Source organism: Apis florea, unplaced genomic scaffold (genome assembly GCF_048593485.1).
Source record: "Apis florea isolate Af1SG1 unplaced genomic scaffold, ASM4859348v1 contig_3585_pilon, whole genome shotgun sequence".
In the NCBI taxonomy this organism is placed as follows: Eukaryota; Metazoa; Arthropoda; class Insecta; order Hymenoptera; family Apidae; genus Apis; species Apis florea.
Genome location: NW_028256788.1, coordinates 745,023 through 765,127, shown reverse-complemented (window position 1 = coordinate 765,127; position 20,105 = coordinate 745,023). Strand labels below are relative to the sequence as shown.

General features: G+C 33.1%; 2 protein-coding genes across 4 annotated transcripts; one reads left to right on the top strand and one right to left on the bottom strand.

The window, feature by feature from the left end:
* The first annotated feature begins 72 nt into the window (after nt 1-72).
* On the top strand, nt 73-2,890 carry LOC100865200 (uncharacterized). The gene is made up of 4 exons (XM_003694444.4): nt 73-1,279; nt 1,446-1,864; nt 1,946-2,086; nt 2,175-2,890. The coding sequence occupies exons 1-4, from the start codon at nt 651-653 to the stop codon at nt 2,330-2,332; spliced, it is 1,347 nt and encodes a 448-aa protein (XP_003694492.2). The 5' UTR covers nt 73-650; the 3' UTR covers nt 2,333-2,890.
* Nucleotides 2,881-19,723, bottom strand: LOC100872060 (uncharacterized). Of its 3 annotated transcripts, XM_086914102.1 has the most exons (22): nt 19,511-19,720; nt 16,018-16,176; nt 15,724-15,933; nt 14,111-14,312; nt 11,814-11,974; nt 11,596-11,724; nt 11,361-11,540; nt 11,037-11,279; nt 10,321-10,875; nt 8,994-9,206; nt 8,569-8,732; nt 8,140-8,287; nt 7,879-7,993; nt 6,069-7,369; nt 4,865-4,922; nt 4,654-4,781; nt 4,453-4,593; nt 4,175-4,379; nt 3,859-4,007; nt 3,566-3,781; nt 3,379-3,480; nt 2,881-3,305 (listed from the first exon to the last, which is right to left on the bottom strand). In XM_086914102.1, exons 1-22 carry the CDS (start codon nt 19,511-19,513, stop codon nt 3,222-3,224), a joined length of 4,866 nt encoding a protein of 1,621 aa, XP_086770228.1. In that variant the 5' UTR covers nt 19,514-19,720; the 3' UTR covers nt 2,881-3,221. The 3 variants fall into 3 exon arrangements, 2 of the variants coding, with proteins under 2 accessions (XP_086770228.1, XP_086770227.1); XM_086914101.1 differs by lacking the exon at nt 6,069-7,369 and having other exon boundaries at nt 4,865-4,921; nt 19,511-19,718; XR_015294101.1 differs by lacking the exons at nt 2,881-3,305; nt 3,379-3,480; nt 3,566-3,781; ... (1 more) ...; nt 4,175-4,379; nt 4,453-4,593 and having other exon boundaries at nt 4,701-4,781; nt 4,865-4,921; nt 5,636-7,369; nt 19,511-19,723.
* Nucleotides 19,724-20,105: the final 382 nt, after the last annotated feature.

Sequence of the window (20,105 nt, the reverse complement as noted above, 5' to 3'; positions counted from 1 at the left end):
CACTTTGTTTCTAACTTCTGAATTATTTTTGAAAGTAAGTTAAAACATGAAATTAACAAATATGAAAAAAAAAATTTTTTTATTCATATATTTATATTTTCTTTTATAAATTTTCATTATTATTTTTACTTGAATGCAAATGAAATTAAATATAGATATAATTAAATCCGTACATAATATATCGAAAAGCATCGAGTGTGATCTGTTTTTCTTGTTGGTCGATTACTAGAATAATCTACGGTATCAATCAAGACACTAACGAATCTCAATTAGTGTCATCAGGAGTCGCTTAATGGAAGGTGTTCCTCTTGATTAAAGGTGGCACCTCCGTCAAACTCGAAATTGTAACGCGATACCCCACGAACATATTTTGTATTAATTTATATGGTAAATTTCACGTTGAAGTATACAGTCCTACTATCACGTCGCTAACAGGGGATTCGTCATTGTTTGTATAAACGAAAAGTACAACATCGCGCGCGGAACATGGACGAATATGCGTACGTGAGTTCCATCGGGACTCCTAAGGATTAATCGTAAGACACCACCGGAAGCCAACGATATGTGACGAGTTGTTAAATTTCGATATACTTTTGTCTGTTGTAACCTTCATCGCATATTGCCTGATCAGGATTTAAGGTCACTTGACGATGTTTGAAAGCGACATTGACAACTGGTATGATTGGAAGAAAGATGATGATGTTGTTAATGAGATACACGCCGTAAAAAATGCCGAGACTATAAACGGTGTATGTATGATAAATTCCGATCGTTCGAAAAATTTCATGCCTAATGATGGCCAAGGAAAAACCTCTCGAAGCAACGGGATGATTCGCTGTGGTGCAATTCCTACTAGTTCCAGATCTGGTACCGAAGTTCGATTCATCAATCCGGCAATTTATGCAGAGACCTTAAGTAACGAGGATGTAGAACACGAGGTTGAAATTCAAGTGAGAGTCAATTCGAAAAACGATGGACGGCACGTACCTAATTGCGGTGATTTCGCGGAAATGAACGATAAGATGTCCACGCTGTCTATTAACAATGGTCTGGCCACTTCGTTTATGAATCATGCCGGTGATCAAAGTTCAGCTCAAGAAACGTATCGTTGTTATTCCTTAAATTCACCGACCACATCCGCATCCTTACAGTCCGATATCGCCCGTTCCAAGTCTGTGACTTCATATACACCTTTAAATCGAATCGAGAGACGATGTAAGATTCCTAATGAAGCGGACGATAAGTACGAACTTCGACAAGTCGAATCGGAAGTGCAAAGGTATTTTAATAATCTCATCAATTAAACGAATATTGATGTATTTCAATTATTTCCTTCAATTATTTTTTCTATGGGATTTTTTAGAAGTTTCACTCGATATTTAACAATGTTGAAGAATAATATATCAAATTTTGAGACCAACAAAATATCGTTTCTCGTCATGTAGATACACATTTAATGGGCATAAGATCGTACAAGTTTCTACCTCATCGGTATCCAGTATCAGAATATCGGAGAAAAAATCGAACGAATCGTATCTTGCCAAGAAAATCACTTACAGCGAGTGGATACGAAGAAAGCAAGAAATGGCGCGGCGAAAAAAGGAGGAGGAAGAACAGGCTCAGAGACAGAAGCAAATAGAGGCGGAAAAACTGGCTCGTGAAAAGGAAGAAAGAGAATTCCGAGAGAAAGAAAATTTCTTAAAATGGTCCGAGAAGAAGAAAAAAGAAGAGGAAAAGAAGAAAGCTGTTATTGAAAAAGAATTGACGTTACAAAAACAACTAAAAGAGGTCGAGGATAAAGCTGCTGTTGTGAAAACTCTATATCTTCGTCAATGGGCACGTAAAAAGAAGGAAGAAGAAAAAGGTAAAGAAATATTTTTCAATTAATTTCGATTATTTTTCATTTATATCGATACTTCCTCTTATCTCTGATGTTCATCTATAGCACGTCAAAAGAAAGAGGAAATGAAACGAAAACAGCTCGAAGAAGAGAGGAAAAAGAGATTAGAGGAGAGCACGAAAGCTTATGAAAATTGGCGCAAGATGGCGAAGAATAAACCGAAGCCTGCCACGCAAGGACTTTTACGTTAGTTGTTTTATTTTCTTCTACTATAAAAAAATATAATTTAACGATAAAAATTTACTTGAGATTATAAATTTCTACTTACTATTAGCTCATCAAAAAGCTAAACCAGCATACGTGAATCCTACGCCATGGCAGCGAATCATCGACGACACCGAGGACGTCGAGGAAGATGCATTCAATGTTGGTAGAAAAACACAGAGTCAGCTGAAGATTAGCAGTAAGAGAAATGCAACATCTTTTCAGTGATTAAAATCGTCGTATAATTGGAACTTGGGAAATTTGTATGATTTGAAGAATGATCACGTGGTTAAATATTTCTATTGCCTCGAAGTAAAATAGAATTATAGAGAAGTAATGAACGAAACAAAGAATATCATTATACTTACTTTGGATCACAGATTCGTGTACGTTCGTAGAATATCCTTGTGTAGGATATACCGTACAATTGGAATGATATTACACGCATTACGGCATAGTAGATATTCTGATAAAAAATAATTATATTTTCTAGCAACTATTCTTTGATACATACATATTTTCATGTTCGTCTTCTATGATGAATATTAGCAATGAATATTAACATATATCTGAAGCTAATCGCGAACAGCGTTCTTCGACCAATATTTAGATGCATTAAGACAACGAAGGAGAAAATTATCTCCTTTGCCTTCATTTTTATCTACTCGAAGATTTGTAGATAGTAAAAAAAAAAAAAAAAAAAAAAAAAAGAAAAAAAGAAAAAATATGGAAGCAAAATAAAGAGAATTTGCGTGATGATAATTAAAAGGAATGTATACGGAAAAACTGAATATTTTTATTATTTGTATTATTAATACTGTAATGTATATTACATGACGTAGATTCATTATATAATCATAATTTTTACACGGGATCAGGAGAGTGCTTCTATTCATTCGTTACATTAGACATACCTTGAGAAAAAGGATATCAAAGATTGATCAAATAGGATAATTCCAATAGTACACAAGAGGACGTAGAAAGTGGCACATGTAATTATTTTATCTCCTGCTGAATGTATACTTTATTCTTTCTCAATGTATGTCATATTTCATACACACAAATATTTAAAGATGTAAGTGAACAATTGCACGGTGATTAGCATCGTCCAATGGATCTATTTGATCATACTTTCTTCTTCTTCTTGAAGTCTCTCTATGTCTGATTTGTTCATGAAATAATAAGAAGGTTGCCGTGATTTCTAAAATTTCAAAATATTATAGATTATTATCGTTGAATTGTTAGCTATTTGTTAGAATATAAAAATTTCTTACTAAATCCTTCACTATACGTTTTGCACCCGCTTTGATAAGAATATTACTTAATTCTTCAACAGATAGTAAACCCATTGCATAATGTAAAGCTGTTCTTTCCAACTAAAATGGAGTGTCAAAAATCTTACAATCTTTTTTTTCTTTACAACTGAATCGAAAATAAATGATTTATTAAATTAATTTTTACATTGTCACCGATACGTAAAGTTTCTGGATACGTTCTCGCAATGTATTGGACCAGTTCTATATTTTCACGAAGTACTGCAATGTGAAGGGCGCATCTACTCATTGAATTCTTTCCCATTGCCAATAGTTTCCCTCCACCGTTATTTTTATTTAATAATTCCTTCACTCTTGATACATTGCCTGTTCTGATTTCATGATGCACTTCTTCGCGTTGTGTCTATGAAAAAAATATTTCTTAGATATATTAATTTTCGATATTTCTTAATAAAAATATAATAAACATTTCTATTTTACCACATAATTTGGAATAGATTGTAAAAATTGTACGGTTGCTTCTCGTCCTCGTTCCGCAGCAATGTCTATAATATTCACACCTTCATCTTCTACATCCAAAATATGATCGTATCCTTCTAGTAATAATTCTACTAATTTTTCTGTTTCACCTATACAAATATTACAAGTTACATAACATTTATCGCATTAATCTTTTTGATTCGAATTTCTTTTCTTTTCTTTTCTTTTCTTTTTTTTTTTTTTTTTATCATTCATATTAAAAAGATTTTTTTGAACTTATCTTATAATATTTTCTATAAAATTAAATCTTGCTAACCTCTTGCTGCTAAATAAGCTACATAACGATCAATTTCGTCGATATTTTCTCTAATATTTGCCAATTCAGCTACGTCTCTAGCCGTCCTGTACAATTCGTCTCTGAAGCCAACGTTAACCTGACTTTCTTGAAGTAGATGGAACAAGCCATCCTTTGAATAAGATCTAATGGCAGCGAAATGAATAACGCTTTGTCCATGCTCATCCTGAATTCATTTCATTAATTATATATTGATATCCTTAATATTATATACTACTAGTTACTAATTAAAATCATACTCTATTAGGATTGCTAAAGGCTGATTCTGGTACATCGGAACCCGGACTTTGTGGATAACCAGCATCCTCATCTCCATTCTCGTTTTCGATATTCTCTATGTTTTCTTCGGGACGATCAGGAATGATCAATACGTTAGGTTCCTAAAAATAGACGCGTATCCATATTTATTGTTTCAAAATTATATTTAAAATTTTGTTTACTTGTTCCTGGGGGCTGCTCTTGCTTTTGTTGGCAAAATTGTACAAATAAGTAGCCAGATAAGTAACTGGATCCTTTGGACGATTATTGGCAACTTCTGTCAAACCTCTGATCAATGGATCACCGAGTGCTATAGAAATTGATATTTTTAAATCACTTTTATCAAATTAATGAAATTTTTGTTCAATCATTATTGATTTAAAATCGTCTTACACGATGCTAAGTAGCGACCCTCTTCTTCTCGAAATATCGATATGTCCACTTTGTCGTCTGAAATATGAATTTTAATTGTTATCAAATGAATACATACAATACATAGAAATTACCTATTGCAGTTATTTTATAAAGTATACAACGATTATTTCTACTCTTTCCATTTATATCAACAGAAGTGCAATACGTTTATGACATCTTAATTGTTCTTCGTTTTTCGAAAACAAGTAAAAAAGCAAATCTTCCGCAAACAAAAGGTGCATCACGAACACAAGGTGCATCACTCCACTCTGAAATTCGTGTTGCACGTATATAAATCGGAAACAAATTTACAGCGTATAAATATAAAATTGAAATATGTAAAAGCACGTTTTTACACAAAATTGCGAGAATTTAACAATAAAAAAAATCACATTTGATAAAAGTGAGAGGTGAGGGATTTCGTTTATGTATAATCATTTACGTACAATAGCCATTATACAAAATATACAATTTATCTTAAAATTGAGTACATCGAGTTGGAAAGACATGTGCTACGCCATTTCTGTTTCGTGTGAACATCGAACTCGTGCATGACACATAAAGAAGCTCTTAAATTTCCCCCATTTTCTATATTTTATTCTTCCAATTTTCTAGAACATTTTATATAACGAAATCTCTGTAAATTTCCGTTTCAGGTACATATACACATTTTCACGTAAGCATGGTGTCGTGCGACAACATGTCAAAGCGTACTGTTCATGTTCACCAATAACTGTTCGTTCTACTAACCTAATGAATAATCCAGTTGTTCCTCTAGTAGTTAATCATTTAAGTATCATATCATTCGTCGCACGAGAAATAGAATAACGTTCACACACATCTTTCCAACGTCTCTCTTGTCTCTTTCATTCTCAACATACGCAAACGTATCTCCCCTGTATAGTCTCAGTCTGATGGGAGATAATTGACAGTGTTGGCTCGTGTATTATCACAGAAGGATTCCATGTATAAGCGTATTGTTCCGTTATTTAAAAAAAAAGAAAAAAAAAGAAGGGAAAAAAGGAGAAGAAAATACAAATATGATATAAAGAGTTGATGAGAAATAAAGACTTTCGTTGATCGGTTTTCTTCCCTCTCTTCACGCTCAATTTTGAAAACGTTGTTTAACGCTGTTTCGTTTACGAAAAAGGCCCGCGATCAAGGTGGCAATTTTCAACGAATTATTTATCGACAATTCCTTCTCCAACGCTAGAACATTGAGCACGGCCCTCGAGAAATCTTGAAGGGTCTGCAATTCGGTGATACTCAACGACTGTTGATTACCGATCCGTACCGTATCCCTTTTCACCGTCTCGCGTATACTTAGCCCTCGAACCACGCACAGATGCTTCAAATTATCAAATTCCTTCGACAGTTCGGGGAATTTGATTATCACGTTAAATCTAAGAGTATTGCCAATTGCGCAGGGACGTGCACTGAGGAAGCCCAGCTTCTTGTCCCTCTTGAATTTCAATTTCGAATCGAATACCATCATCAATTTCGCCATTCTCGCGTAGGCATGGCCGATCAAGCCAGGCCTGGTGTCGCTGGTCCGAGAAACAATCCTCAAATGATCCTGAACGTTCACCCAAATAGCCAGATCGCCGGCGGAAGCCACGTAGACTCCTCGACCGTAGGGCCAGTGCTTCCCGTGGAGGCGTTTATCGTCGTGGAGCTCGAAGTCGGTGATCGGCAAAAGTAGACCAGCTGCCGCCAGCTGGGCTCTAATCGGGCTCGGCTGGTCCAGAATCTCATTTAAAGTGAAATAAGATCCAGCCTCGTCCTCGCTGCTACCCTCGGCTATCATCGCCGAGATCTCTTGGCTCATCAGTTCGTTGGTGATCTCTTGTTCCACCTCTTCGAGCTGGTTCACCGTCAGTGTCAACGGAAAAGTATAATTCTCCAGGTTCCTACAACACTCTATCACACCAGCTTGAACGTATTTGGCCGGAGGATCGAGATCGTACGCGTTGATCGTTGACACGGTCACTTCGTCCAGGGTATCGTGACTCTCCTCGCCCTCCTCGTCCTCGTAGAAGAATCTCGGGAGAGGATGATCGGGCAGATCACCGCTGGCGGTCACGCAATGTATGTCTCTGATTAAAGGGTCGAAGAACTCGGCGAACACGATGTAACTTTCGTAATCGGGCGCGACCACGGACAACGACTCGTCCTCGTCCGTGGTATTGCTGATCACGGAATAAGCGCTGCTCGCCTTGCTGTTGTAATTCGAGTTATCGTATTTCTTAAAAGCAGGCCAGATCACATCAAAGAGATTGTGGTCCATGCGTGTCACACGGTGCTTGATATGATCGAATGTAGGCCGTTTCAGGCAACGACCGATCAGTGTACCGGAGTTCCCAGCCGATTTTGGTGTCGTACCGTGTCTCGCGCCGATCAGAAGACGGAAACACCTCTCCAAGGTAGCTAGGGTCTCCGGTTCGTTTAAGTCTCGACGCGAGGAATAGATGTCGCCTCCAGAAACTTCGTTTTTTGGCCACGAGAGTGCACGCCGGACGTCCAGGTGGAAACAGCCGCGGAGAGGAAATTAATGAGGAAATTTTTCAACAGGATCATTTTCAACAGCAATGGATTTATGTCGATTAATTGATATTCATTTAACTGATCTTAGAGGATCGTAGAAAAATTTTTAAAAACCTTTTGGATTTAGCATTTAGTTTCTTTCTAAATTGTGATTGCTTGTAGGACAAATATTTCAATTATTATACGTATAATATTTAGAAGATTATAATTAAATTTGTGATTATTAATTAATTATTCGTGATTGAGACGATGGTAACACGTATGAGGAAGCAAATTGTGATTGAAACATAACTAAATAAATCGGTGATTGTACTGTTAGATAATTGAGACGTTTGTAGTTTAAATTTTCTATATTCAGAAAAAAGTACGTATAGTGCCTTAACGATCGTAATATAGATTCGTTAGGAGTGATCGATGGTGCTCGTAAGTGCCACGTTCGAATGAAATACCTTTATCCGTCAATATCTCGTCGGCCAACTTCTCATTAGCACCGAAATCGCGGAGGAGTGATTTGTGAGAGAATTCGGACTGCTCTTCTTTGTAATAATCCGCTTTTTGTCCGAACTATGCGAACAATAATGGTAGAAAAAATATATCGGCATCAATGAAACGAATGTTATATATAGAGATATAATTTATCGTAAATTTCATCATGACGGTTTTTGTTGGAAACAATGGATTATTATTATTATTATTAAGATTGCACTCACGTTGTCTTGAACCAAAGGATTGGCACCCAAGTGAAGTAGAAGGTTATAATAATGGCCGTTGTCTGCTAGAGTAGCTGCATAGTGTAAAGGTGTTCGGCCATCGAGATCGATTGCATGCGCAGTTTCTGGAAACCTGCCTGCTAGATATCTAATGAAAATATAAAAGATTAAACGAGTCGAATAAAGAAATCGATAATCCATGATTGAACAAGATAATTCATTTCATTCTTGTGCTTTTAATCTCCTGTTACGATAGAATTTTTTAATATAACCATTGTCATTTCATTGTCTCTCTTGTTATGAAAAATTATTTCAATCAAGTTATTGTATTTCATAAATGTTAATGCAATTGATAAGAAAATTGAAAATACACGTAAAATTAGTATGGCATTTATATTAATGAAACATAGATTATTTGTGTCAATTTACCTGATAATAGTAGTGTTTCCAAATATCACTGCAACGTGAAGAGGCGTTGCGCCATGCGGCGATGATTCATCTCTTGCAACTGCAAATTTGCGACGGTCTAAGGCGCTTTGTAGGTCCCTCAGATTCCCTTCTCGCGCTGCCATATGCACAGCATGAATTTTCCCCTATAACGATTGATAAACGACACTTATTTGAGGCGAAAAATTGATTATTTGCTTCATTAATCTTCAATAAATTTATCTAATGCAATAAATTACACCAACCACAACAACAAGCGATAAACAGCCTACATCTACAAGCTATCTCAATTGACAAGTTAAAAACCGGTTTCTATGAAATCATTCTTGCTTTTAATAAGATATATATATATATCTACTTTCGTTTATAGAAACGAAACGAGGCGAGTAATATTTTTTTACTATTACCATGTACGAAGGGACACGATCGATGAACGCCTGCAACTCGGTATTCCCTGAATGCCTACCAACCAATCTTCTACCTTCACCATTGAGTACCAGCGCGGCTAATTGCTCCATGTTGCCGGTCTCCAGCAGCTTCTCGATTTCCGGATCGGCCGTCATCGTTCCCTCGTTCAAGTCTGTTTCCGGAAGCTCCTCGTGTTCGCCGACGATCACCTGCTGATCATTTCCAAGTGCAAAACCATGCGCACGGGCATCATAAGCCGACGATCGATACAGGAAAATATTATTAATCTCACGTGACAATCTAGATACGGTAAATCGATCGCCTACTTTGCGTTTCGTCGTGCGTGTGCACGCTTTATTGTGAAATACGATCGAAACGAGTTGTTTCTTCGCAAATGTATTTTTTCACAGATTTATTTTATTTTGGATGTGACTAGCATTAATGATAGTGGAGCAATAAAATTGTTTGAACTCGTTTTTTTTTTTTTTTGGTACGCGAATCATATTAATTATTATATTTTAAAGACGGTTTTGGTTTTTTATATTTTATAGAATGGAAATTTTAACGTGATTTGATTATTTTGTATTTGTAGAATGGAAAAGTAATATATAAAAAAAAAAAGTGACGTTAGATAGGATAGAAAAATAAAATAGTTCTATCGGGAGTACTTTTACATTTAAATGATAAGATAGTATCTTGTAAATAGTAAATAATGGCGTGACAACAATTTTATTGAAATAAAAAAGATCTTTTTTTTAAAGTAGAAAGAATATTTCATAAAATACATATTTTATGAATATATATTTTATAAATTTATTAAAAAGATACTAAAACAATTTATATATCTTTTACTAGCTCAAATAAAATTAATAAAAAAACAAAAAAATAAATTTATGGGTCTGTGCATAAGTTATAACAGAAGTTCCTTGTTCAGTCATTTATTTATTATTATATATTTGTGCGTGACAAAGAACATACTGTATAATAATCTCCATATCGATCATTTCTTATTTTCAATATACATGATACTCTAATTATATCCTGTCATCTACAACCGCAAATGTAAATTCATTATACCTACAAGCTGGCTGACTAAACAGAACAAACAATCAAAAAAGTCAATTATATTTTTTCATCATTAATAATCTTTCACTTATATAATGCCAACTAACTAAGTTGAAGTTGAAGTTCGTTTAAATTATAATATTACTTATTTCATATCTTACTTCTCACTCAAGGCTGATGATGTAATTTTTTTTTTGTGCTAGGAAATTTGTAAAAATTCGACTCGTCTAGTGTTATGATGACTATTTATGATGACTGTACCTGGTCTTCCTCGTTTCCGGGATCATCGACACCAGAATCACCAGTACTGGGCTCTTTTCTTTCTTCCTGCTCCGTCTTATTCTCCTCCTCCTGCTCGTTCTCCTCTTCCTCTTTCTGGGATTCCTCCGCTTCTTCTTTATCTTCTTCGGCTACATCTTCCTCACCTTCCGGTTCCTCCGCTTTTTCTTCACTTTCACCTTCGCTTTCCGGCTTTGGATTCTCCTCCGTTTCTTGCATCTCTGCACCTGTCACCACATCGTCATCCGACGACTTCTCTTCCGTCTCTTCTATCTTTGCTCCCTGTTCCTGTTCCTGATCTTCCTCCGTGGTTTCTGGCTCTCGATTCTCCGCCACCTCTGCTTCCTCCGTTTCTTCTATCTTCTCCGCGTTTTCTTCTACTTCATCCTCCCCGTTTCCTGCATCTTCCGCATTTTCTTCGTTTTTGCTATCCTCCGGATTTTCAACAGATTCCGCGCTCTCCGCGTTCTTTGCATCCTCCGCGTCTTCCGCGTTTCCCTCCTCTTCATCTTTTTCATCTTCCTCCACATTTTTTATCTGCTCAATGAAACGATTAAAATATCTGGTTCTTTAAAAGTTCTTTCGTCTTTGTTCAATCTGTTTTTTCTTTTTTTTTTAGAAAATTAAGAAATTCAAGAAATTTTCGAGTAAAGTAAATTTCACCATTAAAAGAAATTATTAACAATACTGAAAAATACCTGTTCCATGGATCTGCTGAGATTTTTCGGTGCTGATTCCGCGCTGCCAAACGCACTATCGATATCCGCACTGTTAACTTTCTTCATCCCTCTAAGTATAAATTCCTCCGCATCCAAAATCCTCCAGTCCCAATGTTTAGGATACGACGTCCCCGCAACTCGAGGCGCTTCCGGTATCACGTTCAACAGTGATTGGTCTATGTCTGACGGTCGATTTTTGTAAAATGCCGGCGCCTTTAATCTCTGATTGCAAAATTTCATCGATAATAAATTTAATAAAAATTAAAAACGTTTATAATAAATATTTTATTATAAATTGCTCACGTTATCTAGTTTACTTTCATCAGCTTCGTACTCGACTAACAAATTATACAAAGTTCCATCGTCCTTCGCTGCAGCCGCATAGTGCAATGGAGTCTTTCCATCGTTGTCCTGCGCTTCCACAACGGAAGGGCATTTCGCGAGGATATTTCTTGCGATTTCCGTGTACCCCAAGCCACAGGCCTGTTGATTATCGAATCGTTTAAAGAGAAATATTAATGTTACGTTAGGTTCGTACCTTGTGCAAGACGTTCAAACCATTGCCATCTTTGCCGTAAAAAACGATTGGGGACGTGGCCTCTATCTTATTTTCCAGCTCTTCTAAATCATTATTTATTACGAATGTGTGAACATCCTTCACGGTACCCTGTAACGCAGATATTATTTATACATCTGTGGAGAAATATTTTTAAAATAGATAGAAGGGATAGAAGAAAGAAGAAAGGTTGGACAAACCATAATGAACGGTACGGCTTCTAAAAATCTTTTCACTCGAGGATTGTTGCTGGTCTCCATACGTAATTTGTTCCCATGACCCTCCCACAAAACCTGCTGCAGTTTTCCTATATCTCGATTGTGAATCCATATTCTTATGTTTGAAGGTTTGAAGTCTAAGCCTGGAACGAATTGTTTGGAAATTCAATATTTTGCTCGAAAAAAGTAATAGACTGATTTTCGAAATTTTGATCGAAAAATTTAAATTATCCTCGTTCGAAGGAAAAATTGATAATAAAAATATTTTAAGGTGAACACTCTGTGCATACGTATTTTATATTTTTATTATTTATCGTATTCTTTAATTTGCATTAATGTTTTGATCTAAAATTCAAAAATAAAAATTTCATTAAAAATAGTGTGCACGAATGGCATTTTCATAAACTAGAATATTAAATTTCGAAACAAAATGTGACTTTAAAATGTCACTTAAAAATAAGTACCAAAGTATGAGTTTTAATGATATGACCTTTTCCTATTTGAGATATGACTTCGTTAAACATTTATAAGTGACAAGATTTGTAAAGTGTACATCGCGTGTTGAGGAAAAACGTGATAAATATTTTAGATACTCGGGGATTTCTTTTAGCAGCGAAGATCGATTTCATGTTCAACATTCTTTCCTTATTGAAACTTGGAATCAAAAGATTTATAATTTTCTCTCTTAATATATCGATAGATAATTTATCACACATACGTCTTTGTTTCTTTTCTTGATCCGAATTGAATTGAATAAAAGAAATTGAAATTATAAAATGTGTTGCAATTAAATAAATATCTTTACGAAATACGTTCAATATTATCAATGAATCATTTATTTTTTGTGTAACTTTAACTTTAATGACGCTGGGAAAATTAAACGAGATATCTTATGTTGTAACATATTTTTAATGAAAAATTACGTCGATAATCGCAATGTTTTTTTTACGTGTTAAAAACACTTAATCGAGCCATGTGGGTAATTGTCGAGTGCGCAATTGTTTCTAAGAAAAAAAAAAAAAAAAAACAAAATAGAAAGAAAAAATTAATAATGAAATTTCTTGAAGACACTTTTGTTTCGATAAATAATCAATAATTGTAATTAATCGTAAAATAGAATTGGAAGTAAAAATTATTTAAACAATATTGTAAGAAATTAAATATTCAATTTAATTCAAAAGAAAAAAATTTGAAATGTAAATAATTCGATTTAATTAAAATTATAAACGCGCATGCTTTGTCTTTTAATCGACTTAGATTGCGTGTTCTATCGGTGAATTAATAAATTTTTGATAAGTTAACCGAGTGCACGGACCTCGTCACTTACTGACACGTTTGCAATATTCTCTGTTTCCTTAATAAATAGATCAATCAATGTTGGCAGAAATGTCAGTATACGTTGTACGTATTACACTCACTGTAAAATTGAATTCAGTTATCATGTAGAATAAATTATTCGCTTATAATTGGTGAACATCTATCTACCAAGATCTATCAATTTAATTATAGTCTTATATCGTTGGCCTTAATAATTCAACGAGTTGAGTTATTCTGTGCGACAAGTTCAATCAAGTTATTTCGTTGCAGGTCATAGAATCATTCGAAATTTATAAAATTTCTGTAAAATTTCACCAAGAAAATTCAATTTCAATTTTGTCGAATCATTTATCACATTTTCCTCGAACAATTTACCATTCAAAATCTAACGGAGGAATAAAAATTTTTCAGGAAATAGCTCGCTTGTCGATCTTCAAAGGAAATATATTTACAACACGCGATAGCTTCTTGTAATTTTCCTTTATACGTCTTACTATTACAATTTCACTCGTGAAGATCGGACAGAATGTATTTTATTGAATGATCAATAATAAAATTAGAAATGCCTTCGCATCGTAACAATTTTTGACGCTTTTCGTAAATTTTGAAGATTCTTAAATAATTCGTTGGTCAATCGACTAACAATTATGAGAATGTCTCTTTCATCCTATCGATCGAAACAGTTTTCCTTGCTTTATAAATTTAAGTTTTATTGATTCTTCCGAGTCATTACCGAGAAGAATCCATAGGGTATAAGTCAAGGAATGTATAACCATTAAAAGTGGGAAATGAACCAAGCCAAGTTTTGCAAGGTTGCCAGTGATCTATTTTAATTGTTTTCTTCGATAAAACATTAATAAAATAAACTTATTAAAGATTTTTGTCTCTCGTTTACATTTACATTTATCACGAGATTAGTATGAATTCTAAAAAGCATAAAAATAAGCATCAAAATTGCTCACACTCTTTCCCAAAGCTGGTCTTCCGGCGCGACATGTTCTCCACTTCCGGTAGCTCAATTTCCGAGCTATGCTCCAAGTAATAAGCCGCAGGATTACCCCTTTTGTCGATGATGCTCGCGTCACAATCGTTTTCTATGAGAACATCCCAAATTGCTTCAGGATCCTTGCAACCGGCACAGTAATGCAATGCTGTTCTTCCTTCCTACAAATCAAAATGAAGCAAAACATAATCTACTGATGCTCAAATTGGTTATTAATTTCTTTTGATCATATCTTTCGACACGCCATTTCATCTATGAAGCTTAATCATTAATAAATTTCTACTCAAAGAAATTTAAAACAATATCGAAAATTTCCCAAACTATTATTATCGAAATTAAGAAAAGAATCATCGAAGGTTCTTATCCCATATTTTTCAAACTATTCGACTATTCAAACAATATCGAAAATTTCCCAAATTATTATTATCGAAATTAAGAAAAGAATCATCGAAGGTTCTTATATTTTTCAAACTATTCGACAGTTTATAATTACCACATTGACGACATATTGATCAGACGCGAGAATAGAATATTCGAATCGAGCATTTACTTAACTTATCGAATTCATAAACGTTCCCATGAACGTTTTGTTCGTTCTCGAAATAATTTCACCGAGAGACAGTTGTCGACGATAAAAAGCGCGACATTATAGGGGAATTAATATCCTAGGGGAACGGCGGAGTAAAACGCGAAGTCGGCGACGGTTAAACGACGAGTAATGAAGGTTGAATCGAGATCAAAGGGGTGGATAAAAGGGGTGAGAAGCTAGCGGTTGCCATATTCAAGGCGCTGCGTGCGCCTGGACGCGGATCGCTGCAGGGAAGAACAGGTGGTTTACACTTTGCCATTAGTCGTGTCACGCGATCCAGAAAAGACGAGCGTCGTTACGAAAAGCTGACTTTTCGATTATTCATCATTCGGATGAAGCGTAAACACGTATCGTCACGACAGCCTTGAGAACGATCTTGCAATAAATGGAGAAGCAAATTAGCTGGTCAATTCATCGAGATCCACGTTCTAGCGATCGATAGAGCAGTTGTAAATGTTACGAGAATAATTGATGATGGTTATTAAAAATAATTATCTAATTTATCTCTATATTAGAGATATTAGAGATAAATTATTATTTAGAGAGGGAAATAATGTAAATATAAAGTAGAGACAATTTTACGTAAGAGTTATTAATGTCTATTGAGAATAAAAATTAGATGAAATAAATTACATCTCATCTTTTTCTTCTTTATGGTTATCTGAAATTATTTTACGATTTGTACACAAATGTGAATTAAAGATGTTAAGGAAAGATAGATATTTGAGATATGATACGCATAACTTTTAGATATGATAAGAGAAATCAAAAATATTACGATGCTTTGAATTTACTTGAATCATTGACGAATAAAACATCTCTTAAATTGAAAATTATTTAAAAAAATTGTAAAATATTAGTAAGAAAAAAAATATTTCAAACTGTATATAAAATCATATATAACAAAAAGATACTGAAAAATTTTAAAAGATATGGAATAAAAAAGTAATCGAAAATTCATAGAAATTTATAATAAAAATTACTCTGTCTCTCTGTTGAATGGTAATAGGATAATTTTGCACAAGCCACTCAACGATATCTTGATGACCGTGGTATACTGCTTTGTGCAGCAAAGGAGTACCAGCTGGATCTTTCGCAATGGCCAATTTCTTTTTAGGCTCTTCGAGTATAAGTTTTTGCACTTCTATCAGAGATCCACGTGAAACTGCATCGTGCACGTAAGAGATTTTTGTCTGGGAAAGAAACAATATATAAAAATTAGATGTTTTTCATAAAAATTAAATTTAGTGCAAAAAAAAAAAATATATATATCACACCAAATAATTTGGGAGTCCTTTTAGGAAGACTCTAGTTCTAAGATCTGGGGAAAGTTCACCCAACAATCGTGCTCCACGTCCTTCTAGGACAACATGTTCCAATTTCTCAAATTCTCCTCGTAGTAGCCAAGATTTTAATATTGTTGCATTCATTTGTATCTGAAAATTAAATTAATATTATTTTAAATGGTTTTAAAAATTTGTAAAAATTAAATTAAATTGTCATAAATTAAAAATTGAAAAATAATTAAATGTTGAAACTCGAATGGAAATTTTGTTGTAAATATTGAATGGAAAATTTGTTAAATAAAATTTTGAAAATTTTGTAAATTAATGATCGCGTGTATGTTTGTGGAAAATGATTAAAATTTGACACCTTTTATCTAGAAAGTATAATCTATCCATTAATACGTGACCATGAATCAATTCTTGAAATGCTCACTATTGATTCTCCATCAAGCTTATCCAATCGAAACTCTGTGTGACCAAGCATATCGAATCACAGATTATTCGACACGATACGATTCGTTTATAAAAATTTTCCACGATGTGTTGTTAACAAGTTAATAAGAAATAATTATCAATGAACAATTTTAAGATTCATGAATAAATTGCAAATATTATTTTTTTATATATAGATTTTTATCGATATTTTAAAGAATTTATAATAATTTTTTCTTAATTTTATATATTTTTACACATATATTACATTTCTATTTAATAATGCGTTCTAATTTTTGTACGGAATAATATTTTAAAAAGTAAAAATTCTTTTTTACTTTTCTTTAAAATTCCTAGACAAAAGTTTTCGATTCATATGATGAAAGTCATACTTGAATTGAAGTTAAGGAAAATATGTAAAATTTGTATTCTTTTTATCTAATAAATATAGATATTAGATAAAATATAAATATAGATTATTTATTCCATTGTCATGATTAATAAAATATAATATTGTATATAAAATGCAAAAACAAAGATTTTCAATAACACAATTTTTTAAAATTATCAAAATATTATTATTTTTTCACAATATATTATATTAAAATTTAATTTTTTTATTTCATATTTTATCGATTAACAAAAAAAAAAAATATTTTCTATTATCAACAAATAAAAGATAATGAAAATTTGTGACAAAGTTTAAAGATGTTGCAGCATTCAACTATTGCTTATAAAATTATTTCCAAAAAAGAATGTTATTTGCGTAAAATAATACGTCAAAGTGATTTCGCTTGCAATTCCATTTTTCTTGTTACAACTACAATCGGTGAATCCCCTAGTTCGTTGGTCGCGTGTGAAGTCAAATGTAACACAAATATCTAATATGACGTTATCGTAGCAAATTGCGTTTTATTTGTATTTGAAATTCGCAAGAATACAAAAGACAGATTTCGTGTATTTTTACTAAATGACACGTGTGGATGGCACATTTATTTAAGTCAATTCTAAAAACATCATTTTAATATTTTTTAAGTATTTTTTAAGTATGAATATAAATTTTTGCAACATTTCATTCTTTGGACATTTCACTTTAATAATGAATCCAGCCAAGAACTTGATTAATCTTTCAAACACGAATCACACTTTCGTTACTATTTATTAAAATAAAATACAAGAAAATCTCTCAACTCAACGTGTTAAATTAATCATAAAGCAAAGTAAAGCCAACTGAAATGAGTAACCAAATAATAATCCTGAAAAATACATTTCAATTATTATAATTCTCAACGCATAAGAATTCTAATCTTAAAAAGAAGTAAAAGAAAAAAAAAAAGAGTGGAATACAAAAGTAAAAGTGCACAGAATGAATGAAAACGACAACGTGCGCAAAGATATCTGGCTGTAACCAAAAATCGTGTGCATCGTGCATTATCATCTTTATTTTCGTCGATCGTTCATCGATGAATCGAGGAATTACCTGATCGACTTCATAGAATTGTCATGTCGAGATCATATGTTCGCGGCATGGCGCAACACAAGGAAAAGCTTCACAATGATACGAAACGTGAATTGAATCGCGGCGAAGTTAGAAAAGAGAACGTGCGCGATACGAGGAAGCGTCGCGAATGAAGTCGATTCAGGGCGTCGCGACGCCACCTGTGAACACGTTTCCATAGGATTCACCGGGTCATCGAGACTGGACATTCGCCACATGATATTGGAAAAAAAATAACGAGAAAGTAGAACGCTATTTTTCTCTTTTTCTTTTTCTTTTTCTTCGCGAAGACGATAATTATGATGTAAGTCGTAATTAGATCATAATTAGACAGAAGTTTCAAGAAGTTTCAAAAGATCGATTTTAAGTTGAAAAGATACATTTAAATGATAAATGAGAAGAAAATTTGTATGGGATAATTTATGTGATATTTATATAAATAATGAAAATATGATCGATTCGTTAATCAGTCGATTGAAAAGTTCGGACGAAAAATTTATAAAGAATGTTTTTTGAAGATCATAAGTACATATAACATATTTCTTGTATATGAATTGCGTTTCATCTTATTCGAACATATTTCATCAATTTGATACTCTTTATATTTATTTATTTTATTATTAATTTCCTTAATATGCTTTTAAATTGCTCTTTTAAATTTAATGAATCCCCTTACTCAACTCGTTAAATAATTAAATAAACATGTTAATAGCTAAAGAAAACAACGATGATCCTTGAATACCCGTCACTCCGGTCGAAAAAATTGGACAAGGCCAGCTTGTTTGCTTGATTCCCCTCTCGGATCGAATTATTTTTAAAAATCGAAGACTTGTAAATTAGTCGACAATTCTTATTAATTCGCCTTAATTGCGAAAATCATTACACACAATGTAAAAATCATTATGTAAAAATCCCTTTAGCTTTATAAAAAGAGGAAACAAACTCTGAAAGAAGAAAATAATTCAATATCTATTAAATTGAATAATTAAACAAATTGATTCATGTTTGAGCGTATACTTTACATAAAACTTGTTTTATAAATATTTATCAATCGTGTTTGCGATTCTTTTCAATAAAAAAACAAAAGAACGGGACACGTATTTTTTATTTATCAACCTTTCAATCCGTCTTGGAACGATCCAGGCTATTTAACGATTATCTACTATAATATTCAAGATAAATTCAATGTTTTGTCCATTTCCTTGTCGTTTACCTCGTTTACTTATTTAGCTTGAAACTCGACCAGAATCGATCCTCTGGAGCAATGACATATCGATCATGTATGTTGCAAGAATCTTGCCAGTGGCCGTTGATGAGATATGCGATTATTAAATAGGTGTGATTATAATTGGAAAATATTTATTTATTTCTTAAAATATTTATTGTATGAATTTGCTAATATCGAGGTTTCATTCAAGATTTCGAAATACTATTAAAGAATTTCTTTTTCATCACAATATAATAAATTAGCAATTTCACAAAAAAATAATATAATGGATAATGTGACGCGACAAAAAGATGAAATTGCGAAGAATATATTTCATGTCAACGAACCATTTTTATGTCCTCTGCTTTACGCCATTTTGATCAAAATCTCTGCAACCAAACTCTTGTGCAAATGATCTTTTAGACGAGAAGTCCTTTCAACGGTTTATCATTTACATTTCGCTGTAATAATGAGTACTCATTATGAGAAAAAACACATTTTCACGATAAAACACATACGAATGCTGAAGTGTCTGTCGGTCGACTAACAACCAGTAGTTTTCCACGTGTCCCAGTCAAACACGGTTTTCATTATTCAGGAAGAATACGGTAGTTGTACAGCGTTATAATGAAGAGGATAATGAAGTTTTATGATCAATATTATTCGTTTTAACGTGTTTCAATCATATACTTTTTAAAGTATACTATATTCTATATTTAAAACGAAAAAAGAAAAAAATACTCGAGGAAAAATATATACATTTGCACACAGAATTTTTTTATAATAATTTATATTTAATACAACAATGAAATAATAAAATAAAGATGAATAAACAAATATATTTATTAAAGATTTTGAATTTAAAATTTTTCCTTTTACGTTTATGCATTGTTGCTGATTTTGTCGCAATAGTCAATTAATCTTTTATTATACGAATAAACA